Below are 13480 nucleotides of genomic sequence, written 5' to 3' on the forward strand. Positions count from 1 at the left end.
AATTACAGAAAATATTTATTAAACCAAATTTTGGCTATAAGTGTGAATTGGAAATCTTTGTGGAGAATGATATCCTGAGAGTTAAAATATTTTGCCTTTTTAGGTGTGCAGCTTAGTTCCAAACCAGTTCAACCTTTGTTCCCAATGAATGGGTTTCCATTGCACACAACTACCTCATATACAGTAACTCAAATCTTCAGGGAAACAAGGTGGAGCAGGAATCTCCTTTGCACCTAATATATCTGGAATGGGCTTGCTCAACACTGAAATCCAGTGCTAGGATATGCTTATTATTGTTCTATCTTTTGAATCTACCTTCAGCTGTGCTGGGCTTATGCCTGGTTCAGTGCATAAAATGGCACAACCTACCTTGAGGCAAAAGTTGAATATCTTCACTATGCAGAACACAATTGCCATCAATAGATGGCAGTAGAAAATCCCAGGAATAAAGCATAAGGTGTGGCATTGTTCAAAATCCTTATTTTTAAATAATTTTCACTTTTAAATGATGGTCTAGTATTATTGTCTACTCAATTTGAAATTGGTTGACTCATTTTAGCACTAAATTTTTAAATTACTTAATGCAAATGTATTTGATAATTCAGTCATTTGTAGCACTAATATTGGAATTATCAGTAGTCTATACCAAGTACCAGGCTCTAGTCACAAACTTTTCATCACAGTGAAGATTTTTCAGCAGTTTATTTCAAATTGAGAATGCACATAATTTTAACCCTATGCATGCAATAGTCTGGATTGAGAAATGCTCTTTACTTGTTTGACTTAATACAAATATTTTACTCTGAAATATTCTGGAATCAGGGTGTGGGCTTGTGTGGCTCAAGCATATGCTTTAGCAATGTCTAGGTGGCCATAATACTACTGTAGTGCTCTAGGTGCTGTGGCTTTGTTTCTCTTATTGGAGGGACCTGGTTGGGTTAATGGCAGGTAAGTTTGTTCCTCCTTTAGGGAACCCCTCCCTCCCACTTGCAGTAATGGGCTAAAGATGATGGTGCCCTGGAGGGGAAAATCTTAAGAATTATTTTATAACTTAGTCAACCAAGATAATGGCCTACTGCCCTAAAGCCTTTCCTCTTCCACACATTGTTTAGGGGCTCCCCAAAAGCAGCAGCACAGCTGCAGAACTAGAGCAATAGCTGAAGGCATCAATTCAGTAGTAATGTGCAGGAGAGCTTCCTGAGAATTGGTGTATGCCTGTTAATTTAATCAACTTTTTTGTTCAAAAAAATAATTGAATTATCCAATGCAAATTGAGCAATTTTGATTTTTTTTTACACACTATGAATCAAATGAACAGACAATCCAAATTTAGTAACTCCTTTTCAACTGAATAACATTCATGCTGGGATATGGTTCCATCAGCACCTCAGCAAATGGACATTTTGCACAATCTACTATTGGAAAGCATTTTCAATAACTTATCAGTAACAAAAAAAAAAGTCCAGAATTGAGCTGTAATCCTGCTCCAGCTTGGTTTTAAACCTGTCAAAAGGAGGGAACCCTAATTCTACCCCTTTACAAAGTACTGTTGATTTAGTAATAATTTTTGTGTGGGTGGGGGGGGGGGGAAAGAGAGAAAGGAAGGACAGTGAGACTGGAATGTTAAAACAGCCTGTTTGACCATCTTACTAAACTAAATGAAGAGTACATTAAAAAGCACACCAAATGGGAGTAGTTATGCCCTCTAGTGGGAAATAAGCAGATGTCCCTGAAGTTTGCAGTTGTACTTCTAAAGATAAAACCAGCTGTTTAAATTGCTCCAGAATTCAGTATCTCCAAGATCTTCCTAGCCCTCTGTTATTGATCCACCTTCTCAGTGTCTTTCCCTTCTTTGACCTGCTTATTTGATAGCTTCAAGCTCCCATCTTGTCTGCCTAAAATCTACTGCCATCTTTGCCCCATCCATCTCTGTTGCCTCAATCCAGTCAAATGAAATGATAGAGGAAAAATGGGTGCCCAATGGTTTTAACATGCATTTCTATATCTGATTGTTAGTTTACAATGGCCAGGGTTTTCTGCTTCTGTGCTTGTCAGCCCACGACTAATTAGAAGAAAACTGCAGGCAGTCGAGCAGAAAACCATAGCCACCATTTTCTGCAGTATTCTACATGTTGATAGCTACAGTTGTGCATTGAATGTGCTGGCATACCTTCATGTGCTTTGCTGTCATTGTGACAAGGAGGTTGGAGTTGGTAGATGGCTCTGAGGAGCACATTTAGAACTGGTTCACCACAGTGAGATTTGGGGGCAGGGTGTCTAAATGTACGTTGTTCTGGTGCTCAGACTCTTTCTATTGGCAGCAGCCCTAAGGGTGATTGTGCCAAGTAATTCTCCAGGAAGGGAACCTAGATGATCTGATATTTCTGCAATTTAGAGCAAAGGGTATAACTCGTTTGTTCAGAGTAAGGATCATGAAAAATCACACCTCTAACTTTAACCTATAAAGACACTTGTATTTATGCAGCACCCTAATCATGTCACTCAGAAATCTCAGTACTTTATACTCAACAAATTACTTTTTAAAAAAATAGTCCCATAGGATTTTTACTGTCCACCTGAATCACTGCAAGAGGCAGATAAAACTTCTGTTTAATGCAGCATTCCCCTAGTATTGCACTGTCAGCCAAGATTATGGGTTTAAACCCTGGAATAAGGCTTGACCACACATCCTTCTGCCTTTAGAAGTGGAAGTATAACCACTGAGCCAGCCTGACACTTTCTCATTCAGATACTAATCAATCTGTGAGTGGCTCAAGAAAAGAGTGTGGTATCAGATTAATAACTCTGGCCTATCGCCAACTTGATGGAATTAATACATGTATCCATCAATCAACAAATTACTTTGTGTATTTTCAAATTTCCCTTGCAGGTGATATTTATCTTATATTGAGTTCCCACAATGCTGCTGCAGATGCTATTATTAAATAAACAAGAGCGTGAGCTGTCCCAGCGCTGAATTGAAGCACACATTAACAAGAAACCCACAGCCAAAGATCAATGGTTGAGATGTTTGCCAGCCTGTGATTTTCCTCCCGTTCACTTTGAAGAGCCATGAATCACAGGCCAGCTAGTATAGAGATGGAAAACACCAGCCAGTGTGTTTGATACTTTCAGAATTTTCACAAAACCAACCAATACTCAACAGGAGCTGTAGATCCATTTACAATCAGACACACTCAGCAGCCATTATGGACATTCATATTGGATTCTACCTGCAGCCTGCCACTGTGTCCCAGGGCAGCAGGTTATGCTTTCCTTCTTGGCGCACACTGCTGGCACAGATAGCTGCAGGCTTGATTTTTTTTTAAATGACTATCTGGCTACCCCCAAACAACCCTATCTTCAGTAGGACACTTTACTCGGTTGTAATTTTTTGTGTGAGATGGTATCAACCCACTCTGTTCTAGCTCCAGGATACAGACAGTATGTGGCTGAAAGTGGGTAAAGTGAGTTGTTCCCAGGCTTCTGCCAATACCACACAGAGTCGGCAAGGACACCAAAGAGAGCAACCGAAGAACAAATCTCCCCTGGATCTCCCTCAGTATTTTTCTACAGCAGTGAGATTTGCAGCTCGTTGATGTGTATCACTCGCTGGTGCAGCATCACAGGCTCTTTTTCTTTTTAACCCTTTCCTCCTGAACCTGTTGACACTTTTGCTGGGATATGGCTCCACAGGTGCTAGGCACCCTCTACTATTTCACCCAAGTGGTCAATCTTCATGTGTAAGCTTAGACAATGAGTATCAACGGGCTACTTGTCTGCAAAATTGATCATGTTTTCACCCACCATCCACATAGACAGAGTTAGTTGTGGTCATTGGCTAACAATCAGGAATGGGAAACTCTCGCTGACTTTACTCTCCTGAGCCCAGGATCACTAAGGTTATTTCTGGACAAAATTAGGTTTTGGAAAATATACCAAGTTTATGGAGTGATTATTATTAGCAGATAATTGCTCCCATTGTTCTGTGGAATAGATATTTTGGGAATCCACACCTCATCTGGAACTTGCAGTTATTCAGTTACATTCCCCCATGTTGCATATGAGTGAGGAAAGATCGGATACAAAATTCCCCTGATCTTACAAATTTGTAACCAGCTCTTATACATTCAGATTTCACTACAACAGTATAAACTGCACAGAAGAGACAAATCTGTTCTGTCCTAGAGTACTGGTTTGGACTACTCCTGAACACAGTTCCTTACTTTCTTCTTTTCCTTATATTTTCTTCAGCAAACTCGTTCATTGTTAAACCCAAGAGTTCAAGAGTCCTGAGAAAGTAAGCTGGGGGAGCGGCCGTCATGATAGTCTCAGATTTCTTAGTTTCAAATGGTGGAATTGAAAGTTTGTGTAAGTGAAGGTGAATCGGCATTTTCCACATCTGTTTCTGGACAAAATGTAGCTTCCGCAGCAAGGACTCATCCAATACCTAATGAGATAAGTAAAGTGTTAGCAAGGATTATCCAATACCTAGTGAGCTAAGTAAAATCTTAGCGAGGATCATATAATACCTAACGAGAACAGTAAAATCTTAGCAAGGATTATCCAATACCTACTGATATTGGGACAGACATAACAAAAACTAATTCAACATCAAGAAAGACTTGGACAGTGTCAGTGAGGTTAAATGCCTGATGTATCCTAGACAATTTAAGGAAAAAACATTCAATATATAACACTGGAAACGTGATGGTGTTGTTAGCAAAGATCACTGATTACCTACTGAAGCTGGGGCAATATCAGCACAGGCCATTCAATATGTTGAGATTAAGGGGGTGGGGGAAGAGGGAAAGAGAAAGTGTGAGAGAGATATGCAAGGTACACACACACAACTCTTGTTCAGTCTGCACCCAATCTAGAACCAACAGCTATTCTTCATGCCCTACAGCACATGCCCACATTCCCACTGCCCAGCATCCCCACACATTTCCCCACCCCGCCCCGCCAATAGTACCCCACCCTATCAAACTCGCTTCCCTCCTGCCACATCCTTCCCAGCAACATCCTATTCTTTTCAGCGTCCTGTCCCTATTACACTGCACTTACCTGTGTTCGAGGAATTGCCGATTCCACTGGGAGGCAGAAGGGAACTCCAAGAACCTTCCCCAGCCGGGCAGAATACACGTGATCCCCAAGAACTGCACAGAGTTTAACAGTTAGGTGGACCTGCAACAGGCTCTCGAAGGCTGGAAGGAAAAGTATATAAACATTGGAAATTGTCACTCCTACTCAAGATTAAATAACTGACAGTATCCTAATTAAAATAAACCTGGATTAAGGATCCCTGTTACTGTTACAAACTGGCATTGGGGTTGGGACTGGAGCTTAAAATCAATCTGGAGTTAAAATATAGATTTACGATCTACAAACAACTTTTTAAATTTAGGATTTGCTGGGACACAGATTATTTCTTAAATTGTATACAATGTTAAGAGTTAAGGAAGTCTGCCTGCTAAAACATTTTTTTTCCAGCACTAGTCAAGTTTTAGCAGTGGAGACAGAAATCAGAAACATACAATCCCAACACCATCCCGACTTGGAAATATATCGCCGTTCCTTCATTGTCGCTGGGTCAAAATCCTGGAACTCCCTTCCTAACAGCACTGTGGGAGAACCGTCACCACACGGACTGCAGCGGTTCAAGAAGGCGGCTCACCACCACCTTCTCGAGGGCAATTAGGGATGGGCAATAAATGCTGGCCTCGCCAGCGACGCCCACATCCCGTGAACGAATAATAAAAAAAAAATCAGCAAACCTGTACCACTGACTTTTCCTATCTCTGTGACTGTCAGGAAGCCAGAGGCAGAGTGAAGATCAGCAGCAAAGACACCAATCCAGACAGCTCCAGCCATCACTGTACTCCCAATTATAAAACTATAAACCCCCAAAACACTACAACTCCTGCCTCCAATTGTCCATCCCAAAACTTTCATGAACCTTTCCCTACCCCCATTTCAGCCCAGGTTAATTTCTGTCAATATCTCATCACTGGAAGGTACATACAGCTATCACTGCTTCTTATCCAACCCAGGTGCAAGCAAAGCATGGGCTCCTGCTACCACGCCACCCAGGAACAGACACCTGTCCATACCCTCCACCTGAGTGCAGGTTTCTGTTGTTACTCCCCATTCTCTCTATTGTCTACTCCTATCGCTACTCCCAATCCTATCTGGTCTGCACTCCTCTCACTGACAGACTGGCACAGCTGGTGTCTGGCAGACTCACTTGTGAGAGGCTGAAGTTGTACTAATGCACAACCATCTCTAGCGTCCAGAACCTTGTACCGTGTAATTGCCTTCTTTGCTTCCTTCCGCTGAAAGTTTCCAGGAGTTGGATGCAACACAGGAACCACCTATTGGTATAACAAAGTGTGGAAAAACAATGTCACACTATGAAAATATAGGCCTCCTATATGAGCAAGTGTTAAAGCTTGGGCAGTGAATAATGATTGTATATCTGTACCTCGTTTCCATCATACATGACTATCAGGGGATATAGGGCTGTCAGTACTTCCAGAACAGAGAAACTGTTTATGGTAACAGGGAAATGGCGTCTTCATTATCAAAGGAGCAAGGACTTGGAATTAGTTACTTTTCTACATCTCTCATATTACCTGCTTAAGAAAATTTGTATCCAACTGCACACAGGCTACTGCCGATGCTGTTACTCTGTTATCATTGGCAGGAGGAATGCTTTGGGGTAGAAAGATGGCTGCCCCTCTAGTTTTCCCTCCCTTTAGGGAAGTGCCTCAACATCACTCAATACCTCCCCAAAGAGTGCAGCCAATATCAAGATAGCATGGTAGAGAGAGTCATGTGACGAAGTCCATGTGTTGCTGTGCATTACAACACACAGTTCATAGAATCAAAGTAGATACAGCACAGGAGGAGGCAATGCGGCTTTTTCAAAGAGCTATTCAATTAGTCCCCTTCCCCTGCTCTTTCCCCAAAGCCCTGTAAATTTTTTTCCCTTCAAGCATTTATCCAATTCCCTTTTGAAAGTCATTATTGAATCTGCTTCCATCATCCTTTCAGGCAGTGCATTCCAGATCATTACAAATCGGTTCGTAAAAAAATGTTTCCTCATGTCACTTCTGGCTCTTTTGCCGGTCACCTTAAATCTGTTTCCTCTGGTTATCGACCCTTCTGCCACTGGAAACAGTTTCGCCTGATTTACTGTCAAAACTGCTCATGATTTTGAACATCTCTATCAAATTTCCCCTTAACCGTCTCTGTTCTAAGGAAAACAACCCCAGCTTTTCCAGTCTCCCCACATAACTAAAGTCCTTCATCCCCGGTACCATTCTAGTAAATCTCTTCTGCATCCTCTCTAAGGCCTCGACATCTGTGGTGCCCAGAATTGAACACAATACTTCAGCTGTGGCCTAACCAGTGTTTTACAAAGGTTTGGCATAACTTCCTTGATTTTGCCTCTATTAATAAAGCCCAGAATCCCATATGCTTTTTTTTAAAAACAGTCTTCTCAACTTGTTCTGCCACCTTCAAAGATTTGTGTACATACACCTCCAGGTCTCTCTGCTCCTGCATACCCTTTAAAATTGTACCATTTAGTTTATATTGCCTCTCCTCATTCATCCTACCAAAATGTATCACTTCACAATTCTCTGCATTAAATTTCATCTGCCATGTATCTGCCCATTTCACCAGTCTACGTCCTCTTGAAGTCTGTAACTATCCTCCACGTTGTTTACTACATTTCAGAGTTTCATGTCATCTGCAAACTTTGAAATTATACCCAAGTCCAGGTCATTAATATATATCAAAAAGAGCAATGGTACCTAATACTGAGCCCTGGGGAATACCACATTATAGTTCCCTCCAGTCTGAAAAACAACCATTCATCACGACTCTCTGCTTTCTATCCCTTAGCCAATTTTGTATTCACGCTGCCTTTTAATCCCATGGGCTTTAATTTTGGTAACAAGTCTGTTATGTGGTACTTTATCAAATGCCTTTTGAAAGTCCATATACATATCAACCACACTACCCTCATCAACCCTCTCTGTTACTTCATCAAAGAACTCAATCAAGTTAATCAAACACGATTTTCCTTTAACAAGTCCATGCTGACTTTCATTTATTAGCCCATACTTTCCAAGTGCCAATTAATTTTGTCCCGGATTATTGTCTCTAAAAGTTTTCCCACCACCGGTGTTAGGCTGACTGGCCTGTATTTGCCAGGTTTATCACTTTCCCCCTTTTTGAACAGGGGTGTAACATTTGCAATCCACCAGTCCTCCGGCACCATCCCCATATCTAAGGAGGATTGGAAGATTATGGCCAGAGCCTCTGCAATTTCCACCCTTACTTCCCTCAGTAACCCATCCCATCTGGACCGGGTGACTTTTCTACTTTGAGTACTGCCAATCTTTTAAGTATCTCCTCTTTATCTATTTTTATTTTATCCAGTATCGCTACTACCTCCTCTTTTACTGCTACAACGGCAGCATCCTCTTCTCTAGTGAAGACTGATGTGAAGTACTCATTTAGTACCTCAGCCATGGCTTCTGCCTCCACAAGAAGATCTTTTTTGTCCCTAATCGGTCCCACCCTTCCTATGACTATTTATATGTTTATAAAAGACCTTTGGATTCTCTTTTATGTTAGCTGCCAATCTATTTTCATACTCTCTTTGCCCCTCTTATTTCCTCTTAGGTCTCTTCTGAACTTTGTGTTCAGTTTGGTTCTCTATTGTATTAGGAACCTTACATTTGTCATAAGCCTCTTTTTCCTGTTTCATTTTAGTCTCTATCTTTAGTCATCCAGAGAGTTCTAGCTTTGGATGCCCTTCCTTTTCCTCTTATGGGAACGTCTCTACTCTGTACCCAAACCATCCCCTCCTTGAAGGCCTCCCATTGTTCAATTGCTGTTTTGCCTACCAACGTTTAATTCCAATTCACCTGGGCAACTCACTGTTGCCTCAGTTTCTGTTTTTCCTTTTAATTTTTTCTAACTAGCCTTTTTTGCTGCTCATTCTGATGGGAAAATGGAGGGGGATGTATCAAACAGTATAATTACCAGTTCCTGCTCGCCAATATTCTGTTTTCTCAATGCAACTTTGATTTCTCCCTCCGCAGGTTCCGGGACACCCACTGTAACTGCACTGTTAGAAAAGAAAAATACAATAAATACAAATAATCATGGAAACATAAACAACCCTGGAGCAGTAGGGCATGATTCACACCACCTTCATGTGCCATAAATTTTAAATTGTTAAACTTAATGCTGTAATGTAAAATAAATTGATGCAGTAAATCTATAATTAAACAAAGAAAGAACTTTACTTATATAGTGCCATGCCATATCATATCCTCAGGACATCCTAAAATAGTTCACATTAAATGAATTACATTTGATATACTGTTGTTATATAGGTAAGTTAAGAAACATAAGAAATAATTGTGTGTTGAAGGTTAAGAAATTGAGGGGGGAATAGTTCATGGATATTCGCTCACACCTCCTCCTCCAACACCATGTCATAACCAGTCTGATACCTTCTCCTGTTCTGCATCTCAGCCAGTGATGGACTTCCTCCTACTCTCGCACTTTTCCAATATCTCCCGGCTACACACTCTCACCTCCGATCACTCTTACACATATAGCTCCACCACACTCACACCCCTCCACCACCTCTCTCCCACACTCGTACACTCTCACACATATCCAATCCACTTACACACCTCCACCACTTCACAGTCACACTTGCATATCTGTAATGATAAAAGTCTAGAAGCTGGCCACCTGGTTACACTATCAGCTGAGGATAGCATTTAGCAGAGACAAAAAAGAGCAGAAAAAGAAAATATCTTTTTTTAAACAATAGTTGCACAACAAAACACAGCAAAGATGCGAGACTAGTTTAAACCAGTCTGCTGGTCAGAATGTTTTTCTCAGGAAAAACTAATTAGAAATTCAGTTAGTGACACCCCTGTCACTCCCTGTGCTCAGTAATATTCAGTTAGTGATAGCCATGCCACACCCGTCCTGATTAATATTCAGTTGGTCACAATCCTGTTGCTCCGTGCTCATTAATATTCTGTTAATAACAGCCCTGTTGCTCCCTGTACTGATTAATATTCAATTAGTAACAGCTGTGTCACTCCCTGTGCTCATTAATATTCAGTCAGTAACAGCCCTGTTACTCCCTGTACTGATTAATATTCAATTAGTAACAGCTCTGTCACTTCCAATGTTGATTAATATTCAGCGCTACAGCCCTGTACTCAGTAATGTTCCATTACTAACAGCTACATATTGGCACCTTATCAGAGCAGTCTGTGTGAAATCGCTTTGATATGGTGTGAATGCAGAGAAAAACTAAGAAAAAGTCTGTGTATGACACCAATTTCTTGGGGTATCTATATGCCGGCTCTATTTTATTCTTGAGTAGTTGACAGGTGCTACAATTGATCAGTAATTGTAACAAGAACCCAGGGTTAGCACATATAAGGTTTTATAATTGGGTTATTGGGGTCTCCCTCCCCTTCAAATCTGCCATCATCACCCCCATCCTCAAAAAACCCACCATTAATCCCTCTGTCCTTGCAAACTACCGCCCCATCTCCAACGCCCCTTTCCTCTTCAAAGTCCTTGAACGTGTTGTCACCTCCAAAATCCGTGCACATCTTTCCAGCAGCTCTATGTTTGAACCCCTCCAAACAGGTTTGCCCCTGCCACAGTACTGAAACGGCCCTTATCAAAGTCACAAATGACATCGTATGTGACTGTGCCCCTTCTCATCATTCACAACCTGTCTGCAGCCTTTCACACGGTTGAGCACACCGTCCTCCTCCAACACCTCTCTTCGGTCGTTCAGCTGGGTGGGATTGGACTCGCCTGGTTCCATTCTTATCTATCCAGTCGTAGCCAGAGAATCACCTACAATGGCTTCTTTTCCCGTTCCCGCACCATTACCTCTGGAGTCCCTCAAGGATCTATCCTTGGCCCCCTCCTATTTCTCATCTACATGCTGCCCCTCAGCGACATCATCCGAAAACACGTCAGATTCCACATGTATGGCAACGACACCCAGCTTTACCTCACCACCACCTCTCTCGACCCCTCCATCGTGTCTCATTTGTCAAACTGCTTGTCCGACATCCAGCAAAAATTTCCTCCAACTAAATATTGGGAAGACCGAAGCCATCGTCTTCGGTCCCCACCACAAACTCCGTTCCCTAGTCACTGACTCCATCCCTCTCCATGGCCACTGTTTGAGGCTGAACCAGACCGTTCGCAACCTTGGCATCCTGTCTGACCCGGAGATGAGCTTCTGACCACATATCCACTCCATCATCAAGACCGCCTACTTCCACCTCCGTAACATCGCCTGTCTCTGCTCCTGAAACCCTCAGCCTTTGTTATCTGTAGACTTGACTATTCCAATGGTCTCATGGCCGGCGTCCTATCTTCCACCCTTCATAAACTTGAGCTCATCCAAATCGTATCGTAACTCGCACCAAGTCCTGTTCTCCCATCACCCCTTTGCTCGCTGACCTACATTGGCTCCCGATCCGGGAACGCCTCGATTTTAAAATTCTCATCCTTGTTTTCAAATCTCTCCATGGGCTCGCCCCTCCCAATCTCTGTAACCTCCTCCAGCCCTACAACCATCCGAGATCTCTGCGCTTCACCAATTCTTGCCTCTTGCACATCCCCGATTTTAATCATTCCACCACTGGCAGTCGTGCCTTCAGCTGACTAGGCCCTAAGCTCTGGAATTCCCTCCCTAAACCACTCTGCCTCTCTCTCCTCCTTTAAGATACTCCTTAAAACCTACTTCTCCGAATATCTCCTTACGTGGCTCGGAGTCAAATTTTGTTTGATAACGCTCCTGTGAAGCGCCTTGGGATGTTTTACTACATTAAAATGCTATATAAATGCAAGTTGTTGTTGTTATTTAAGATTTATATAATAATTCAACCATTACCAGTAACTGGCTAATGCTTCCTTCTTTCTATGAGCCCGGATGAAGACATCCTCAATGTATTTGGTGGTTTGGTGACAGGTGGAGAGCAGAACCAGGCCAGAGTAGTCCCTGTGAAGAAACAGTACAATATTCAACTTCAAGCAAGGCTGCTTATAGAGTTACCTGTCACAGTTTGAGTTACACAGTACACTTATGTAAAATGTGCAAATTTGCAGCACCAACAGCTAAATATGAGACTTTAGAGTCTTCTAAATGTGAGGATTACTTAGAGGTAATACAGTGGGAGCTTGATCTATGAGAAGTCTGGAGTCTTGCACATCCCCGATTTTAATCATTCCACCACACGTGGGTAGTAAAAGTTGATCTGTAGCCATCACCTCTATACCACTGATATTGTACATGTTGCTGTAAATCAGCACACATAACACCACTGCTCTAGCATTTGCTTTGCTCTTGTACGTATGGCCAGGCTGGGCTGTTGTGTGCTCTAGTCCTCTAGAAGGACCAGCACTGCTTCAGCATGCATTCTGGTCATTTATGTGTCTATGTGCACACACTCTGGTCCTGTAGATATACCTATACTACTCCAATATGCACTCTAGTCCTGTATGTGTACCTGTGTTACTCCAATATGCACTCTGGTCCTGTATGTGTATCTGCACCACTCCAGCATGCACTTTAGTACATATGTGTACCTGAGCATGCAATCTGGTTCTGTATATGTACCTGCACTACGCCAATGTGCACTTTGGTCTTGCATGTGTGTCCGCACCGCTCTGGTATACACTCTGTCCTGTATAAAAATCAGTACTGTTCCGTTATGCTCTGTGTCTGCATGTTTGCCAGCAGAGCTCCAATATGCACTGCCAGTTTAGTACCTTTCATAATACTTCTTATAGAATTGTCAGATTCCCACAAGTCACTTACCTATTACTTGCTTTTACAATATGGAGCTCTTTTGAAAGATGCAATCGCTGCTGAAGGTCAGGAAGCAGTGAGGTCAAACAGAGGTCTTTACCTGTTGCATATTGAAAAAAAGACATACTTTGTCCCTCTTATGAAACTGTTCTCATTCACAGTCAGCAGTAATTAAGCAACTTTGCAACCATTGGTCAGAGCTGGCAAGTACCACATTTCATGGTTCATTGCTGGTCTGGTTCTCTTCTTTCTATCCTGTCTATTTATTAATTTAGCAAATGAAAATGGTGGAGCTTACTGAGATAAAATCACATGATTACAACTTCCTGAGGGCCAACATACACAAAGACCACACAATCAACAGGCTACATACAGACTCCAGAAAATGACAATTAAACTGGAAGAAAACTCAAGAGGTCAGTCACCCCAGTTTCGCTGTGGTGCCATGAGAGAGAGTTCAGCCTGGCCCCAGTTTTTGTGCAGTACCCTGTGTGGGAGAGGAATGTCTAACCCCAGTTTATCTGCAGTGCACTCTGTGGGAAAGTTCTGCTTGTTCCAGTTTCTTTCGAGCTCCCTGGATATAGGCAATCA

The 13480-nt window shown here is 42.1% G+C and overlaps 1 protein-coding gene across 1 annotated transcript in view; it reads right to left on the reverse strand.

The window, feature by feature from the left end:
• Positions 1-687: 687 nt before the first annotated feature.
• The window catches only part of LOC137334086 (mitochondrial mRNA pseudouridine synthase RPUSD3-like), a 28350-nt gene continuing 15557 nt past the window's right edge, over positions 688-13480 (reverse strand). The window contains exons 5-10 of the mRNA XM_067998557.1: positions 12899-12989; positions 11972-12079; positions 9061-9145; positions 6248-6374; positions 5068-5207; positions 688-4450 (exon numbers count right to left, since the gene is read on the reverse strand). Coding sequence (XP_067854658.1) covers positions 4223-4450; positions 5068-5207; positions 6248-6374; positions 9061-9145; positions 11972-12079; positions 12899-12989 — 779 coding nt within the window. The 3' untranslated portion in view covers positions 688-4222. The remainder of the gene's footprint in view (positions 4451-5067; positions 5208-6247; positions 6375-9060; positions 9146-11971; positions 12080-12898; positions 12990-13480) is intronic.

Source organism: Heptranchias perlo, chromosome 17, assembly GCF_035084215.1.
Source record: "Heptranchias perlo isolate sHepPer1 chromosome 17, sHepPer1.hap1, whole genome shotgun sequence".
NCBI lineage: Eukaryota > Metazoa > Chordata > Chondrichthyes > Hexanchiformes > Hexanchidae > Heptranchias > Heptranchias perlo.